This window comes from Fundulus heteroclitus, unplaced genomic scaffold (genome assembly GCF_011125445.2).
Source record: "Fundulus heteroclitus isolate FHET01 unplaced genomic scaffold, MU-UCD_Fhet_4.1 scaffold_65, whole genome shotgun sequence".
Taxonomy (NCBI): domain Eukaryota; kingdom Metazoa; phylum Chordata; class Actinopteri; order Cyprinodontiformes; family Fundulidae; genus Fundulus; species Fundulus heteroclitus.
Window position 1 is genome coordinate 1,482,285 of NW_023397088.1, and position 17,628 is coordinate 1,499,912.

Genomic DNA, 17,628 nt, shown 5'->3' on the forward strand with positions numbered 1-17,628 from the left:
TGGCTTCAGCTCACATCTTTTATTCTTTACTCAGATTAAACAACTGCAGTTTGTCAAAGATCAGCTGTGATTCTCTGTGTTTGGCGCTGAAGTCCAACCCGTCCCATCTGACAGAACTGAACCTGTGGTACAACAACCTGGAGGGGTCAGATGTTCAGCAGCTGCAGGATCTTGTAAAGAGTCCAGACTACAAACTGAAATCTGTGTAAGTAGATGGTTGGAGTGAGTCCAGCTGCTGTCAGCAGAACTGTTCTGAACCCAGTTGGTACCAAAGCAAAGATCCAGTGTTTCCAGTAAAGCTGCAGCTTCTGAGTGGGAGAAGAATGGTGACAGGCTTCCTGATTGGACACAAAGACAACAATCAGCCAATCAGAGGAGCCAGCAGCTTGTTGTGTTCCTGTGTTTGTGTCCATGTGAAGATGACTGTTGTTGTTGTGTTCATGTCTCCAGGAAATGCAGCTGGATTCCAGCTGACAGCCTTCCACCATGTCTAGAGACAGTGGTCCTCATTCATCAAGCTGTGGAGCATCAGATCTGATCTCAGACTCTTTGTTCTCTCATTTCAACAGGAAACAGCTGATCAGTTTCATCTTAGTCACAGCTCTGAGATCAGTCTGACTGCAGCCTGCAAATCACTGATTTCACAGCCCATCATTACATTTAGTCACCATGTGGTCTTTCTACAGAGCAGAAGCTCTGCTGAAGTCCACTCAGCACATCTGGACATGTGTCCTTCTCTCAGTAGTTTCATCCAGATGTGTTCAGGGACAGCCTCCATGTTTCTTAGTCAGCTGATGTTTCACAAACAGATGAGATGTTCATGTTCAGCTTCCAGAGGCTGGAAACACTCACTGATCTCCTCTGTTGCTCCTTCTTCTCTCTGCAGGGAGTGGAGGTGATGATCTTAGTAGAGGAGAGAAGCTGAGCTGTCCTGATGATCCAGAGGTTGAAGCTGCAGCAGTTTGAGTTTAAAGAGACTCTGACTGGATCCTGATGATGAACTCTGACTTTAGATATGTTGATCCTGTTTATCTGATCATGTCTGTCATTTAGTGTCTGATATTGTTTGTCTCTGTGGACCAATGAGGATGAAATGAAAACTAAGCTGCATTTAGTGGCTCCATGTAGTTTTGATCTGAATCTGATGAAACTGCAAAGTTGATCTTTTTTCTCTCTGGTTCATTTTCAACCTGTAACCAAGAAATCTGAAATAAAGCTCAACTCTAAAGTTTTCAGGCTGCATGTTTGCTTCATTGTGATGCAGTTTCTGGAGGTTTTTCAGGATATTTTAGATGTTTTCTGCAAATGTTTGGGCAGCTCTGGTCATTTTATCTGTTGCTGCAAACAGCTCAGTGAGTAAATGATGGTTTCTTCAATCAGAGGATGAAGCTTTTCTTTATGATTTTAAATCAAATCTTTTTTTATTTCCTTCTTTCTGAAGGTAAAATCTAAAAGTGAGTAAAGATAAAGTTTGATCTGCTCCAGCTTCTCCTTTGGTGAGCATGGAAACACTTTCTGCAGCAGCTCAGAGACTTTCAGATCTTGTTTGGAGGATTTTCTCTGTTCTTCCTGCAGAACGGTTCTGGTTCTGTTGGATCTGTGGCTCATCATGCAGCTCTGCTCTGCTGAGGTCAGAACATAGATTTTAATCCTGTTTAGGGACTGTGGGGGTAAAACCTTCACCTGCAGCTCCTCATGAAGTCCACTGTGGACGTTGAAGAAGGAAAAGAGATTTTCTCTTTTCATCATAAATTCAAACATGAATCATTTCCTTTTTTTCTCCTTTCCTGTCCGGACATTTCAGACGGACCAGAACCAGAAGCTGCTCTACAGAACCTGGATCCTTAGATCGTCTCCCTGTTACATAAATAACTTTATAACCTGAGAAAGACGACATCTGGCATCCAAGCAGACAGGCAGAAAGATAGAAAATCATTTTAGATGTGTTGAATTTTAAAGTTAAAGTTGGGCTTAAAATGAGGAGTTATTAAAAAGATTCATGCATCAAACAGGGATTACTAGATTTTGTCAAAACTGAGTTTAAAAGCAGAAGTTTAACAAGTTATCTGGATGCTTTGGTTCAGTTTCTAGCTTTAAAACATCCATTAGAATCAAACATCAGCAGGTCGTGTCTCACTTGATTGCCAATAAATGTTCAACGTCGTCTATGAAATGCAGATGAATGTTTTTGTCCTGACATCTTTTCAGCAGCTCACTGATGACAGATTGTGGATCTGCAAGCCTGTTTCCAGAAGAACAAACTGATCAATGTGTAGGAAGGAGGCTGTTTTATGTGCATGTTGTGGTTCCAGCTTTGCTTTGTCGCATGCTTGGTGGATATTTGTGTGCATGCTTTTTGAAGGAGACACCGGTTCCTACTCCCTCCCTCTGGCCAGCGACTGATTCCACAGGTGTATCCCATCATGAGTGATGGGAGACAGGAAGAAAAGGGGCGGCCACAGCCAGTGACGGGAGGAGGAGAGAGAGACAGAGCGCCCGGCCGGCCGGCCGGCAGCCCAGATGTGATGGGGAGGAAGCAGCGGAGGCATCATCAGAGAATCGCCGTTTACCGGCACCGCGACGAGAACGAGCAGTGATGGGGACGCGGCAGATCCAGACTGGGTGGAGGCAGAAGTAAAGCCCGGGACCGGGAGCAGCGAGGCCGTAGTGGGGCCATGGTGAGGAGGCGCACCTGAGCCGGGACCTGTCGCTGACGTTGCTGCGCACGTTGGCTGGATGGAGGCGGAGCCATCCGAGCCAGGGACGAGGGCAGGATGGAGAAGAGGCTCGGGGGAGACGCTGGCCCCACCGGCTCTACCGCTGGATGGATAGCTGGGGGGTGGACTGCAGAAGGACGCCGAGCGGGAGCGGCTGGTCCTCGGTACCCTCTGACTGCTGACACCGCTGGAGCTTTTAGTTTTGCTGCTGCGTTTTGGAACCATTTTAACGGGCCGTTGCACTTTTAGCAAAGCTTTTAGCTATCATCCACTGTACACTTTGTAGGCTTTATTTTTATCCTAGTAAAGTTGTTAAACTTTTAATCTTGTAGCTTTTAAATGCACTGCTCACCCCTGCGATGTCAAAGCTGTTTTATTCCTAGTGTGACTAGGTGGCGCTGTTGGACTCATTAGTTTTCTGTTGCTCAGAATAACATGGACACTACTCGGCCATCACCAATACATGAGAAAATAGAGGAAAAAACAGAGAATTCAGCATTTCTGGAAAGCATTTGAGGCTTTTCCATTTTTAACCACAGGTAATGACTTCTGCACAGATTAATGAACGCACCTTTCTCCACCAGTCATGTTCAACAACATTAATGGTATTTCATGGCGGCAGCAGCTCCACATACACCAGTTACGTCACGTTTGCTTTGCTGCTTTTGGATCCAAGTAAATTTGCAGCTTTGAAGTTGCTACAGTCCTGATCAATGGAGAAAACAGAGGTCGTCAGTCAAGCTATTATAACTGGAACAAAATCCTGATTATCTCAAAGAAACTCAGGATCCCAACACTTAACATCTGCAAATGCAGAAATCAGTTTGTTCTCTATCAGAAACATCATTTAGAGGCAATGAGGACTGATGACACAGGAATGACAGGAGAAATATGACAATATTTTCTCCCTTCAGTTGGTTTGGAGCCATCAGGATGTGACAGGAGATCTTCTTCTCCATCTTCATCATCCTCACAAACATGCTGCTACCATCAAGGCCTCTGTCACACTTCTTCCAGAGCTCCTTTTTCTCACAAGGCCAAAGTTGGCATCCATTGTCACCATCATGGTGCCATCAGTCTGAAACAGAAACAGCAACAATCATTGATGAATTTCTGATTTGTCAGCATATTTCCTAATGAGATATTTAAGAACTTAGACGACATCTAAGAGAATATTCAACATGAGCCTTGCATGAGGCTTTAATAGAAATCCTTTCTAAGAAATCTGCTCTGCAGTTTCTATCATGATGTCCAACCTTTGGACCTGCTGGGCCTGCTGTCCCATCATCACATTGGTCCCAAAGAGCCGCTAAGGTTCTTGGTCAGGAGTAGTAGTGACCAAACTGGGAAATGGATTCTCCACCAGGGCTCTGTAGAGCACGTTAACCTCTGGTAAAAACAGCAGGAGGATTTAAAAAGCTTGATTTAGTGTTGGGCCATTATGCAGGTTATTAAGTTATTTAATGTTTATTAAATAACCCTCCATCTGTTATTGTCTGATGTGAAAATACTTTAAAATGTCTCTCATTGTAACATGACTTCAGATTCTCCCAGTTAGTCCACATATCTGAATATTTTTAATATTAACATCTAATTTGCACTGCATGTGAAATTTTAGGTTTTCTTAAAATAAATATGTAATTTAAAAAATCCCTAACCCTAACCCTTGAATATTTATGAATAATACTACTAATAATACAACATTTTCTTACTAAATTCAAATTAGATTGGACATTACAAAAAATCTTGAATGTGTATAAATAATTAGAATTTTATAAAAATAAAATATACTTATTTACAAGTATATGTAACAAAAGATGAATATTGTGAAAAAGTCACTAATTCCAGAAAGTGAAACTTTCTGGAATTAGTGAATTTGTTACACAGAGTGTAACATTTCAAGCCATTAGTAATTGTAATTTCAAATTTTTTTGTTTAAAAAGAATAAAAATCCAAAATTCAGTTTCATCAAAATTTGTATTCATTTTATCTTCTTATCCCAGAATTGCAATGACGCTGAATATTCTGTTCCATATTCATTAGCAGTGAAAGATGGAACATGCCTTCACTGTGGCATCTGGAAGGCCTGCAGTCATCCTGGAGAGGACATCTTTACCTGCCAGGGTCCTCTGCATCAGGACTTCAAGTGTGGCCAGTAAAGTCCCACATGGGCAGTCACCTTGCAGAATGTCTAGGGCTGCAGTCATAGGCTTCATGACAGAGCAGTATTCATGGAGGAACTGCTACTCTTTGTCTTTGAAACACTTAACTCCCAGCTTGGTGCACAGCATGTTCAGCTCACTCATGGGCATTTCTATGATTCTATTCACAGCATCAGAAAATGAATTCCACCTTGTGGATGTTGGTAGCAGCAGCTTTCTTTCACTGACTTCCTCCACTGCTTCTGATGCAAGGCTAGATCTCCTTGATTTGGTCCAGAGAGCTGTGCATGTTGCTGCTCCTGAACACAGCCTTGCTCTCTGCATTGCTTGTTAAATATTTCTCCACATCATTGGTGGAAATGATGTTTATGGTGTGTGAAGCACATCTGCGGTGGGGTGGGAGACACAGCTGGCCGTCACTTTGGTTCTCAGCTGAGAGGATTTCTGACACATCCCAGAAAATGACAGCATCGTCTGTGGAAGTGGACTCTTCCTCCCCTGTCTCCTCCTCCTCATCATCAGACTCTTCAGCTGGCCGATAAACTTGAAACGCTTTAACAAAGTTGGATCCGTTATCGGTCACTGTTGCAGCTACTTTGTTGAGTAATCCATAAGAAGAGTGGATGTTTTCCATTTCTGCAGCGATCACATCATACGTGTGTCTACCGTGAATTCTCCGACATGCTGATGCAGCCTTGTTGCGCTCCGATGTGGATTTACTGATCCAGTGGAGCGTTAGGCCCAGATAGCTTCTGTTGTTAGCAGACCAGATATCAGCAGCAGTGGAAACAAAGTGGACATCTTTCAGCGCAGCTTTTAGACTTCTCTCCATCTCTGCATTCTCCTTCTCCAGGTCAGATGAAAAGGATGTTGTGTGGGGCAGCTCGGCACTGATAGTGGTAGGAATCTGCTTTATGACGGCACCAAACGAGGGCCAATCAACAGTGTTTAAGGGCAGCATTTCTTCAACAACATATCGCCCAACCAACTTCTTCAGCTCTCCACCACTTACTGCTTTGGCAGCGAAGTGCAGCTTTTGTTGTTTGGCTGGCAGGGGCCCTCCTGCAGTCACGGCTCTTTGCTTGGAACCACCTGCAGTCAAAGCCGCTTAGTTTGACTGCGCTGTGCTGTGAGGTCAAAGGTTACTTCAGGTTTGACGTCGTGTTTTTGAAGCTGGATAACACTTTGTCACCAGCACAGAGAGTACAACCAACCTTGATATTATCATCTTTAGATGACACAAACTCAAAGTAAGGACTATATTTCCAGCTGGAAAACGCACACCTTTCCTCTCCCTGCATTGTTATTGACGTGTGTGTCACCGGTTGCGTCTTTCCTCGTGTGGTGGAGGTGACGCAACGTCACTCTCAGAGAAGCAAACCATTTTCCCCCCAAAGTAAAATCACCAAAAAAGTAACGTAGAGTGGATTGGATAAGGAATTTTAATCTGATTACTAGTTTGGAAAAAGTAACGCGTTTGTTTGATCTTCATTAAAAAAGTAGGCACAATAGAGTAACGCGCTACTAAGTAACGCGTTCCTGGCATCACTGCTTAGAAATCAGCTGTGTGGGCATATCTCTACGTTTGTTGGTGAGAGCGTGCGTCACGTGGTGCGCACTGGGCCATGGTGTGGATGGATGCGCTGTTTCTGTGCGCCACACGCATCATGTGGTAGGAGTAGTGTTGGTGTGGCTCAGGTGCGCTGATGGTTTGTGCGCCGCCTCCACATAGAATCCTGCAGACGCCCCAAATTCATGGAAGCTGCTTAACAACAAAGTTTACTTTGACGGAGAAAACAAGGAAATGGACACAAGCGTTTATTCATTTCAAGAACTGATTTGCTGTTAATCATCTGGCGGTTAACGAGCACCGAGTCTGTGACGTCACCGCAGCACGCAGGGTTTCTAGATGCGGAGCAACAGACGGCGGAGCCAGTTCACATCACTTCGCTAAAGTTAGAAAGATATTCACAGATTGGGCTTTTCCGGGTCAAGAACTCATCGGAGGATCATTTCTTCTACAAAGCGACACCTCTCTGCAACCACAGCAAGGCAGACAGTGAGCTACAATCGTAGTTTCCTCAAAACGAGTCTCCCACCGCGCTGGGAGAATTACATTGGACTCTATGCAGAGCTCGCTGCTCCGCAGATGCTTAGGGACCGTCTGCAAATTGAAGCACCAGAAGAATAATGATGGAGAAATATTCAACAGACTGATACAGATGAATAAAGCTAGAAAGTCAGATCAAGGAGAAAGGCAATCGTTTAATACAAAACACGAGACACTAGCCTTAACCAGCATAGCAGTCATTTTAACACGTGGGGAAACAAAACATTAAAAGAGGCCAAAACGTTCAATTTTAGTACATTTATAAATGTTTCCCACATGAAATTTAACCAGAAAATCACAATTCTCCATGTGGTCAGCTGTCTTTAGTTTGAATCTAGAATCATAAAATTCTCTAAACTGAATAGTGGAATGAAGTGAAAAAAGCCGAGCTAAAAAACGAGCCGGTGGAACGAAGCACATCTAGCATAAAAATCTGAGTAAAATCTAAATCACTGAGTGATTTAACAAGGACTCATCCAGGAGGTCCCAGAGGAACCAGAACAACATCTGAAGCTCTGCAGGACTCACTGCCTCAGTTAAGGTCAGAGGTCAGGATTCAACAATTAGAGAGAAACTGGGAAAAATGGCCTCCATGGGAGAGGTCCAAGACCAGAACCACTGCTGACCCAGAAGAACCCAAAGACCCGTCTCACATTTACCAAAAACATCTTGATGATCATCAAGACTTTTGGGGAAATATTCTGTGGACTGATGAGACATTTTCAGTTTTATTAGATAAAGTTATTCAGGGTGAAAAAGTTTCCACTAATGAGCCTGGATGTGCTGCTTTGTGTTGATCTGCCAAATAAAATCCCAATAAAATCAGCAGTTTGTGGTGGTCAGCTGATAAAATGAGACAAAGTTTAATGGGGTGTGAATACTTTAGCAGGGGCCTGTATTGTAACTAAGTTTGCTAGCAGGACTCTGCAGCAGGTGATGGATGTTGAGCAGCTGATGTGTGGATGAAAAGCCAGAGAAAATGAATGTGCTCAGCTTTGATGGTGTGTAAACTTTCCTAGCAGCAGAAGCAGTTGAAGGTTTTCTCTGAGCAGTGAGCAGACTGCAGAGTTGGACTGAAGGGAGACTCTGAAGTCTGAAGGTAGAACCGTTAGAAATAAGACGCTGCATTTTAGGAAGAGAAGAGCTGCAGTTCTAACAGCCCTGATGTTAGATAAAACTCCATCTTTAATCCAGCAAATAGAAATCTCTGCTTCTGGGAGTCAGAGGAAGCTGAAAGCTGGGAGCTTCTAGAATGGGGAGCAAAGCAACATGGAGGCTCTCAGAAATGTTTCCATCCTTCAGCTTTTCTAGCCCAGTTCCAGCAGCTCAACATGAAGCCAGATGGAGATTTGGCCAAAGAGTCGACCGCTTGTCATTGTTCATCATTTAGAAATCAGACTGTGAGGACATCACAGAGCTGCAGTCATCACACGACACCAGAACCCAGCAGAACCCAGAGAAGAAGCAGCAGCCGTGGTTCTGTTATGGATCAAGGTACCGTGGTCCATGAAAGGCTCATTAAAACAGAACCTTAGAAACTAGAGAATGGGCTTTTACTGCAGAAAAGTTTACAGTCCTAACAGAGTTTCATTTAAAGACGTTTTGGTTCCAGGCGGTTCTGTAGGAGTCGGACCCTGGAGCGGGCTCAGGAACCCGACTGTAGGTTGAGGTTGTTCAGTAGAATCCAGTTTCTACCAGTGAGTTCTGTGGTGCTGCTCGGTTGGCCTTTAACTTTTTAATCTCTAAACCTTAACAAGGATCAGATCTGCGGTGAGTCTGGACTGAGATCTTGGAGAACGGTGGAAATGCTGCGGTGAAACCAGAACTTTGGCTGTTTTTTGGACCCAGGGAGAATATTTGCTCAGCGCTGAACTTCCACTACATGCAGGAATTTGCTGAGACGTTTGGTCGCTCAGTGCTGCTGCAGGTTGAGATCTAGAGGGCTGTGGGCCACCATGAGGGCATTTATGGCCAGGGAGAAAACACACAGCACGCTGCTGTTGGCATGAAAGGAGGGAAAACAGGAAGGAGGCACCGTTCTGGACCCGCTCAGTTCCCACAACAGTTCTGGTTCTGTTTGCTTCACTGTTAACCGTCATCTCTACATATTATTGTCCTTTTCCATCATTAACCTGGTTCTAAAAAGTGTTGCTTTAGTGAACATAGTTCTGTGATGTAGAACATGAAGCTGTTTCTGATTAGAGAAAAGAAACGCTTTAACCCAGAGATGGAAATCTGATCAACATCAATAAATCGATATCAATAAATCAATATAAAACGAACAACAAGTTAAAGAAAGCAACATATTCCTCCTAGAATCATCCCTGCTGTGTTTTTCTCTGCAATGAAACGTTTGTCAGGAATAAATCTGTAATTTTCTCCAATCTGGAGGCAGAGGCTCTGTTTAAAGGAAGTAAATATCTGTTCTGTAGCTGTTTTACCTCCACATGTCCATTAGAAGATTTGCTGCTTCTACCTGGAAAATAGACGTCTATTCTGAGCCGGTTTTTCTATCCAGCTCTGTGGACCAGAACCCAGCCGCTGTAGAACCTGTGATCAATAACTAAGATTCATATTTTCATCTCTAAATCTCAGTTTATTAGTATGTTCCATATTTCCACTGATGGCGTTATTACTGCTGTGTTACTAGTCTGTTAGATGGAGTCATTAAGGTGGTTCAGCTCACTGGCTGATAACAGCCTGACTGACTTTAAAACAAATAGCAGCTGGTTCTAAAACCTGCAGAGGTTCTATGAGATCGGTTCTGGTTCTATATAGATCTCCTCAGGAGAACCTTGACTGCTCATTTTATAATAAATATGTTACCTAAAGGTTAGCGGGCAGCTGCCATGTGGGATAAAAAGACAAAGATGCAGGAAGGTTTGGTTTAATATGTGTGTTAATCAGCTGATAGGACCATTTGGACCAGAACTTTTAGCTTTCAGAACCAGAACAAAGCAAATGAAAGCACTAAACCCTGTTGATAATGATGGAAATATGTTGCAGTTGTTTATTGTCCTAAAACCTTAATACCATCCGACCAGAACCATGTATTGATTTGGCTAAAGGAGCAGAACCTGGCTGGCTGGTTCTGGTCCAGTTCTAGACATTAAATAATGATCCTTGTCTGAGGAATGTGGAAACCATCTCCTGCTGCCTTTGGTTTGTTTCCCCAGAACCTTTGAACAACTTTAAAATATTCTTTATGAAGTTAAATGTTTAACTTTATTTTTCATGAACTTTTAAACACAAATATCATCTTTAGCTTTGAACGGATCCAGAACCGATCAGAATAAAAGCAGATTCAGAACCAGGAGCGCAGCTTTTAGCTACTTTGTAGACATGATTCTGGGAGGAAGATTTTTTAATAAAGTTCAGTTTTTTCCAGTGTTGCTGCTCATGTGCATTTAAGAAGCTAAATGAGAGACGAGGGGAACCGGTTCTGCTGCTCAGACGGACTCTGGACTCCCCAGCAGAAGAGAAAACAGAGCAATAGTTAGAAAAGCAGTTCTCACTAACTTTCCAGCTGCAGACCTTGCAGAGGGAAAAAGTCCAAATGGTGGAGTGATGAAAAAAGAGGCAAAGCAGCGACTTGTTCCATCCTCTGATGATTAGAAATGAAAGCAGGAAAATCTGCAAAGTGCTTCTTTAGGATCCTGTTCTACAGCTGCAGCTTCTATCTGCTAAATATCTGACAGTTTGGCTTCTAAAGCTTTTGTAGACGAGGTCTAAAGGAAACTTTCTCACTTCTGTGGCTGTATTTCCTGGTTGAACTTTGCTGGTTTTAGGCAGGTTTCTTTCCTCCAACACTTGATGCTCAGACCAGAAGGTTAGCTCTGGTTGCTCAGAGCTCGCTGAGGATCAAGGACGTTTGAAGGTGAAGACGTGACTTTATTGACATGTTGATGGAAATAAATGACTATTCTGAATTAACAAGGAGGAGATGGGTGGTCTTCATTAATCAGCATTTATTGGATCCTTGCAGGGAGAACAGAACCAGTCTGTGGAAGATGTTCAATCTGCTCTAACTAGACAGAGAAATGTTCTTTTCTAGATCTGGCTCACTAGAGGCAGCCTTCAAGAGCGACTCCCCGACGCCTGCAGCTTTCCTTTCTGCCTACCGCTATCTGTGCTCCTCAACCTTGGCTCTCTCTCTGAGACTAAACACAATCAGGCCTTCAACCGCGCAACATAGATTGAATCCTTTTGTCAGGCTGTTGGCATTTAGAAAGCAAGGATAGGAGAGAAACTTTACTCAACATAACAGTTTAAACTTTTCTATCTGAGCAACAGATGATTGATTTGCTCGTTTAAATAGTGACAGTGATGGTGGAGAAGATCCTCCAGGCTGGGCTCTGTGAGGTCAAAGGTCAGGTAGGTTACAACAGGGAAATCATGATCCCCAAGTTGCTGAATATTTGCAGCTTTTCCATCTTTTTCTGACTGCGTTCAGTTCAGATGATCTTTTAGTTCCTTCCTGCAGAGATCTGAACTTTCCACCATGATTCCTGTCTGATTCCAGCAGAGCAGCAACACAGATGATGGTTTAAAGACAAACTGAAGCAGATGCAGACAGGAAGGATTGATGGCTGCAGTTAGTTGGTGTGAACAGCAGGTGGCGCTGCTGCATGGCACACAGAGGGAGAGCAGCAGCTTCCTGCAGGGACACATGAAGAGCAGCATGAAGCTGAGCTGGGAGACATGAAGCTTTAACATCTGCTGAACTCTTCAGCTCCTCTTTCCCTCAGATCTGCCCTGAAGCAGCTTTAAGGTGGAAAACTGCTGCTGCTGGAGGAGATTCAGTAAAACCAACATGTTGCTTTTAGTGAATGGCTGTGAAACTGGACGGTATAGCCTTCCAGGTCTGTTCCAGTCTTTACCTCAGAGAAACTTTTGTTCTTTACCAAATGGGACAGAATGAAGCAAAGTGCTGTGAAGCTGGAAACATGGAGCCCAAACCGTTGCTCCATTTTAGCTTGGTTACTTATTTCTAGAGAAACTCTAGTAGTTCTGCTGTTGCAGGCATTTGTTAAAGATGAGCAAATTATTAATTTACAAATTTACTCATGTTTTCCTGGTCTCCAGTAAGAAATTAAAGTTAAATAAATGATGTCATTATAAAGCCTATCTTTAGTCTGAATGAATGATATCTGTATATCTTCCTCTCAGTGGTGAAAGCCAGCAGGAGTTTGAAAACAACAAACTAAACAGAGCGGATATTTGAGGTTTACACAGATACAATTTCACCTAAAAACATTGTAAAAGTTCATTTTGTGTCACAGAAAGAGTAACATATTAAACTTTAACCAGTTTTTGCTGCTCTCTTCCCTCACTGCTGTTTCCTCTTTAACAATCCTCTTCAACCCCCAATGAATCAACGGATAGGATGGTCCTTGAACCTTTCCGTAAATCTGGAGAAAAGAAGATTTGTCGGCTGCATTTGGAGGAACCGTCTAATTTAGTCAGACTTTGTCGTATTGCTGTTACCTATTCAGCCCATAAATGTGACATTCAAAGGATGCTGTGTCCAGATTCAGGGACTTAATCCTTTGAAGGCTGGATTTGTCGACCGATTAAGTCACAGCAATGTGACTTTGATGGTCCAAGCTGTAAAGGACAGTCTGCAGATGCAGAAGTTCACAAAATAGGGGCTCTATTTAACCCAAAAATAAGCTTTACAGAAATTATACAAGAATCAAAATGTTGGGGCCATAAAAGAGGTCAAAATACTAAAACTCTACTCAGGACAGTTAACATCAAACTAACTCAAACTAACAGACCTCCCTAATGACACAGAAGGGGAAACTTAAATAGTAGCTGATCAGCCTACAAAGGCACAGAAAGGGGTGAAAAACACAAAAACCTCACTGAAACTAACAAAAGCAGATCCTATTCCGCCCACTTGATCTTGAAATGTGGGATGAGCCAATTAGCCGGTCTCCATATTAGCTGGCTCCGCCCCTTTTCCACCTCTTTGCTCAAACAGAGGCCTGGAGCAGCTGCCACTGAGGTAACCTGTTTGTGTGGCTGTATCTGCAGCAATCACAGTGATGAAAACTGTTCAGGTTGTCCAAAACTTTGCTGTGAGTCGACTGGCCTGCTCAAAGGGAACTGATATAACGCCCGTTTAAAGGGGACGTATCATGCTAAATCCACTTTCTTAGCCCTTAAATATGGTTTCTTGGTACTTGTACTTGGTGTCACTAAAACTGCAGAAAAGTTGAATGTAGTATTTTGAGGTGCTGCGTAGATATCTTTCTATTCTTTTTGGGTTATATTTTTATAGCCGTTCAGTTTTCTCAGCTATTTTGTTTTTTGAACAATTATGTAACACTTTTAACTTTGCAGAATGAGAGAAAAGGTTGGAGCTAAATGAATGTTCAGCTACTACACGGGATCTGGAGTGAATGGTTAAATGTGGAAATAGATGGCCTGTATTTTTCATTTATTTATTTATTTATATTTTTAGAGGAAAAAAATTTTCTTCTAAAAATTCAGCAAGTTGGTACCGACAGAGTTTTCAATGTCAACAGTATAGTAGACACTCATTCAAAATCACAATTTATTTCCTGTTGGGTGAACCTGAAATCTAAAGTGGTTCCAATCAAAGTTACTCAGAGTTTTCACTGTTCGACACAATCAGTGTGACTGTGGAGCAACTTTCCAGCAGAATCAATCACCTACAACACCTTTAAATAGAAATTAATTTCCCAGCCCCCCTCAGGTCCACTTCCTGCCTGTGAATGTGTGTGTCTGTAAAGCTGAGAGTCCAAAATGTCCAAAAGTCCAATTGTCCAAAGGTTCCTGGGGTGAATGTGTGTGAAAGGGGGAGTGGGCAGATGAATGAGAGAGGGTGTTTGTTAGGATGCAACGGTACAGGTTTCCCACGGTACGGTCCGTACCTCGGTTCTTGTGTATCGGTTTGGTTTTGGTACGTTTAATGTGGAAAAAGACCACATTTTCCCCAAATTCCTTTATTTATTTTTGATTTTGGTGGCAAGAACTTCACAGCAAGAACCGAAGAAGATCAATGAACAGAATAAATAAAACACTTTCTGAACTTTTTGGATGATAAATAATACATCTTCTTGCTCTTCCTCAACCACTTGTCTGAAGTGTAAAAAATTTACAAAATATAAACCGAAACACTTAAAAATGTTCCAGCGCATCCCGAGATAACTGGTACATGAGGTAATCAATTTGAAAGAAAAAGTGCACATTATCTTTAGTAAACATAAATACAGTTGTCCTTTGAATTAAATCAGAACAAAATAATATAGCAAAATAAAACAACATTCTGGGTGCAAAGTGCATTGTTATCTACTCATCCACTATAGAAACATATTTTTGCTAGAAGATTAATCTACCAACACTGTGTGGTGCAAGGTGAGACCGTTTGCACTGACAATGTCCCCGGCAGAGGAGAAAACTCTCACTTGGAGCTGAAGTCCAGAGGACACAGAGGAGACGTGTTGCCAGTTCTGCAACATGAGGGAACTTAAACCCACTGGACTTCCAGCACATAAAGGGATCAGCATCAACATCAATGGAGTCTGCTGACCTGTATGAAGCAACGTCATCCTCCACTACGTCAGAAAAAGCCTCACCCTGCTCTTGTTTGGTGAAAACCTCCCCACATAGCTCTGCTTTAGCAGTCTTCTTTAGAGGAGAACAAGCTGAGTCTTCTCCCTCTGTGGGTGGACTCGTCTCTGCTCGTTTCTGAAAGAACAACGACAAATATAGAAGAATACAAGCTGTAAATGTCTGTTCTGCACCTGTGAATTCAATATGAATGACCACAATTGAGAAAAGATTCATCAAGGGAGGGAAAGGATTTAAAGCTGGGATCCAGGGCTGTGGCTTTTTGAAGGTCCTTCTGAAGGTCAGGGATGTTCTACCTTTTATCCAGATCCTCTGCAATGGCTTCTTGGCCTTCTTTCATTACTGTACTGTCTTCATCTTTTGGTGCTGTGGATCTGAGAATCATTTCCTTCAGAGTGACGACCATTGATGATGTGGGGATTGTTTTACTGCTCATGAGTGATGTCACAGTTTTCAGTGGTTTAACTTCTTCAATTAGTTGCTCTGCCATCTTTTGTTCAGCATCAGTTATCGTTGCAGTGTCCTTGACTTGACTCCTCAGGTTTTTGTCCTAGTTAAAGCAAAGTAGATGGTAGGCTGCTGTTCAACATAACAGGACAACATGTTATGTGATGTCCTCCATCCATTTATCACATCAGGAATTAACTTGTGCTTCAGCAAGTTTAGCATTTCTTGTTTCAGTCAGAGCTTGGTGAGCTGTGGTGCTTCTGAGAATAAAGGTGACAACTTTCCCAAGAAGGCGGGACACCCTGTTCACAGACACTGCCTTTTTAGCCACTAGATTCACTGAGAGAGCAAAACATCCTGTTTTGGTCCCAGTTCAACAGTTTCTCTGACTGCATTTCCATTCTTTGCTGCATTATCTGTGGCCACAGGTAGAGTTGTGTTTGGCCGCTGCAGCTTCCACTCTGTGACAGCATCTCTCAGCTCCTCTGCTAAATGTGCTCTTGTGTGGCTTTCATGCAGTGGACAGGTCTGCAGCACAGAGCTTTTCATCTTCCAGTCCAGCATGTGGTGAACAGTCTCAGTCATGGAGCTCCGTGTTGCAGAGGTCCAGCTGTCAGAGCAAGGCTTTCTGTTCTAGCCAAGTCGTTCTCCATGGCTTTGTGTGTTTTGTCCTAAAGACTAGGAATCAGTGTCACTAAAATGTGGACGGCTGGGCAAAGCATAACGGGGGCTGAGGGTTTTAATTAAATGTTGAAACCCCACATCCTCGACAGCAAAGGCTGTAAATCTTTAGCAATGAACACCCCTAATGCACTGGTTATTTTATGCTTATCTGTAGAGTCTTGGTAGGTCTGAGCAAAAGCATTCTCAGAGACATTTGCTTTTTTTCTGCTGCTACCTGTTCAGGTCGCTCCACTGATCTGTGTTCAGGAAGCGTCATATCAGGATGTTTTCACTAGATATGCTTTAACATATCGCTGGTGTTTCCTTTGGAGTAAGGCACATTTGCCAAACAACGTTTACAGACTGTAACTCCTTCATCTTTGTACTAAACACCAAAGCTGAAGTAATTCCACACTGGAGATTTGAAAGATGCTGGTGCATCTTCAAACTTCTTTCACCTATGCCTGAGCTTGCCATGTCCACGTATTTTTGTAGTTAGCCAAACATCTCCTGATTAAAAGTTAAAATGCAGCCAAGCTAGCGTTCTCTGCTGTATGTGAGTGTGTGTCAGAGTGGAGCGGGAAGGACAGAGTGAAAGAGGGGGTGATGAGAGAGAGAGAGAGAGAGAGCTTCTGAAACCATTGCAGTGATGCCACAGAAAGACTGTGCAACAGCACGAAATACAATCAAAATCAGGAGTTAGTGATTAAGGACAAAACAAAAATCCCGAGGGTCATGAGTGCAGATTGTCCCACAAAGGGCTGACCAAACGGTCCGACATTGTACCGTGTACCTAGTGTTTGCTGTAGTGGGCCTTCCACAGTGCAGTAGCAGACAGAAAGCTTCTGGATGTGAAGTGAATTGTCTTCAAACTTCAGAAAAAAGTCCAGTTGTTTTGTTTTTTTAATTTCTTCTGGAATCCTGTTGTTTTATTTATTTTTTTAACGACAAGCTTTGCGCCGAGGGGGGGGGGTGGTTCGACAACAAGTTTTGCGCCGAGCGGGGGGAGGGGGGGGGGGGGGGGGGGGGGGGCGTGGGGAGACGACAAGTCTTGCGCGGAATCGGCCGCCTCGCCAAGACAGCGCTGCGGGAAACCCTGCATTTCGGTTATTAGTGGGCCGAGAGATAACGTAGGCCTACAATGGGCAGGGTGAAAGGGGCCGCGCACACCCGACCACCAGGCCGCCTCGTGATTGGCCGGCCCAAACTGCCCTCGAGGGCCCGCGGCCCTTCTGGCATCTGCCCAAATGCCAGACCGTCCAGTCCGTCACTGATTAAGGTTGTACAGTTTTCACATTCACATCAATGAATAACAGCTTATTAACAGGTATAAACGTTTAAACAAAATTTTGGCACTACTAAAATGACTTTAAATTCATGTTAAATCCCTCACAGTATCATATTCTCACAACAGACAACATGGCCGTAGGCCTTTGAACATGAATAAAAGCGTTCACCGATCTCTCGAAAACAAGGCAAAACAAAGAGCAGCGGTGCCTCATAGCTTCTGATTTCTACAAATAAAATATAATTCTCCCAGAAAATGAGTGTACATACGGCTCACAGCCTAATTTTCAGAGTGCAATTAAACACAGATAGCTTTATAGCATTAACTGGCCTCGAGTACACATCGTAATGCTGAAACATTTACCTCCACAAAATGCTGTGAAACTCTGGCTGCTTGGTCCCGCTAGCATGAGATGCTAATCAGTTAGCTCATTTAAAGTTATCTTCAGAGTAAATATTCTTCCTAACAGATGATTCCAGGTTGCTCACGCTGTTTTATAACTGAACAATTGTTAGGTTTATTTTCTTTTTCTTTTTTTCACTGCTTACTTCAGGTGCTGCTGTCATGGGAGCTACTGACTGAGACGCTTGTTCCAGAAGTCACAAAGACAAGGGGCGGGACAATATGAGGATATAATAT

The 17,628-nt window shown here is 43.1% G+C and overlaps 2 protein-coding genes across 2 annotated transcripts in view; both read left to right on the plus strand.

Moving 5' to 3' along the window:
- Positions 1-209, plus strand: part of LOC118561491 (NACHT, LRR and PYD domains-containing protein 12-like) — a 117,395-nt gene extending 117,186 nt beyond the window's left edge. The window contains exon 14 of the mRNA XM_036133614.1: positions 35-209. Within this exon, the coding sequence (XP_035989507.1) occupies positions 35-209 (175 nt within the window). The remainder of the gene's footprint in view (positions 1-34) is intronic.
- LOC105923771 overlaps positions 1-17,628 on the plus strand; it is a gene marked incomplete at its 3' end in the record, with an annotated part of 780,934 nt that overhangs the window by 428,712 nt on the left and 334,594 nt on the right. The gene's annotated exons all lie outside the window — the stretch shown is intronic.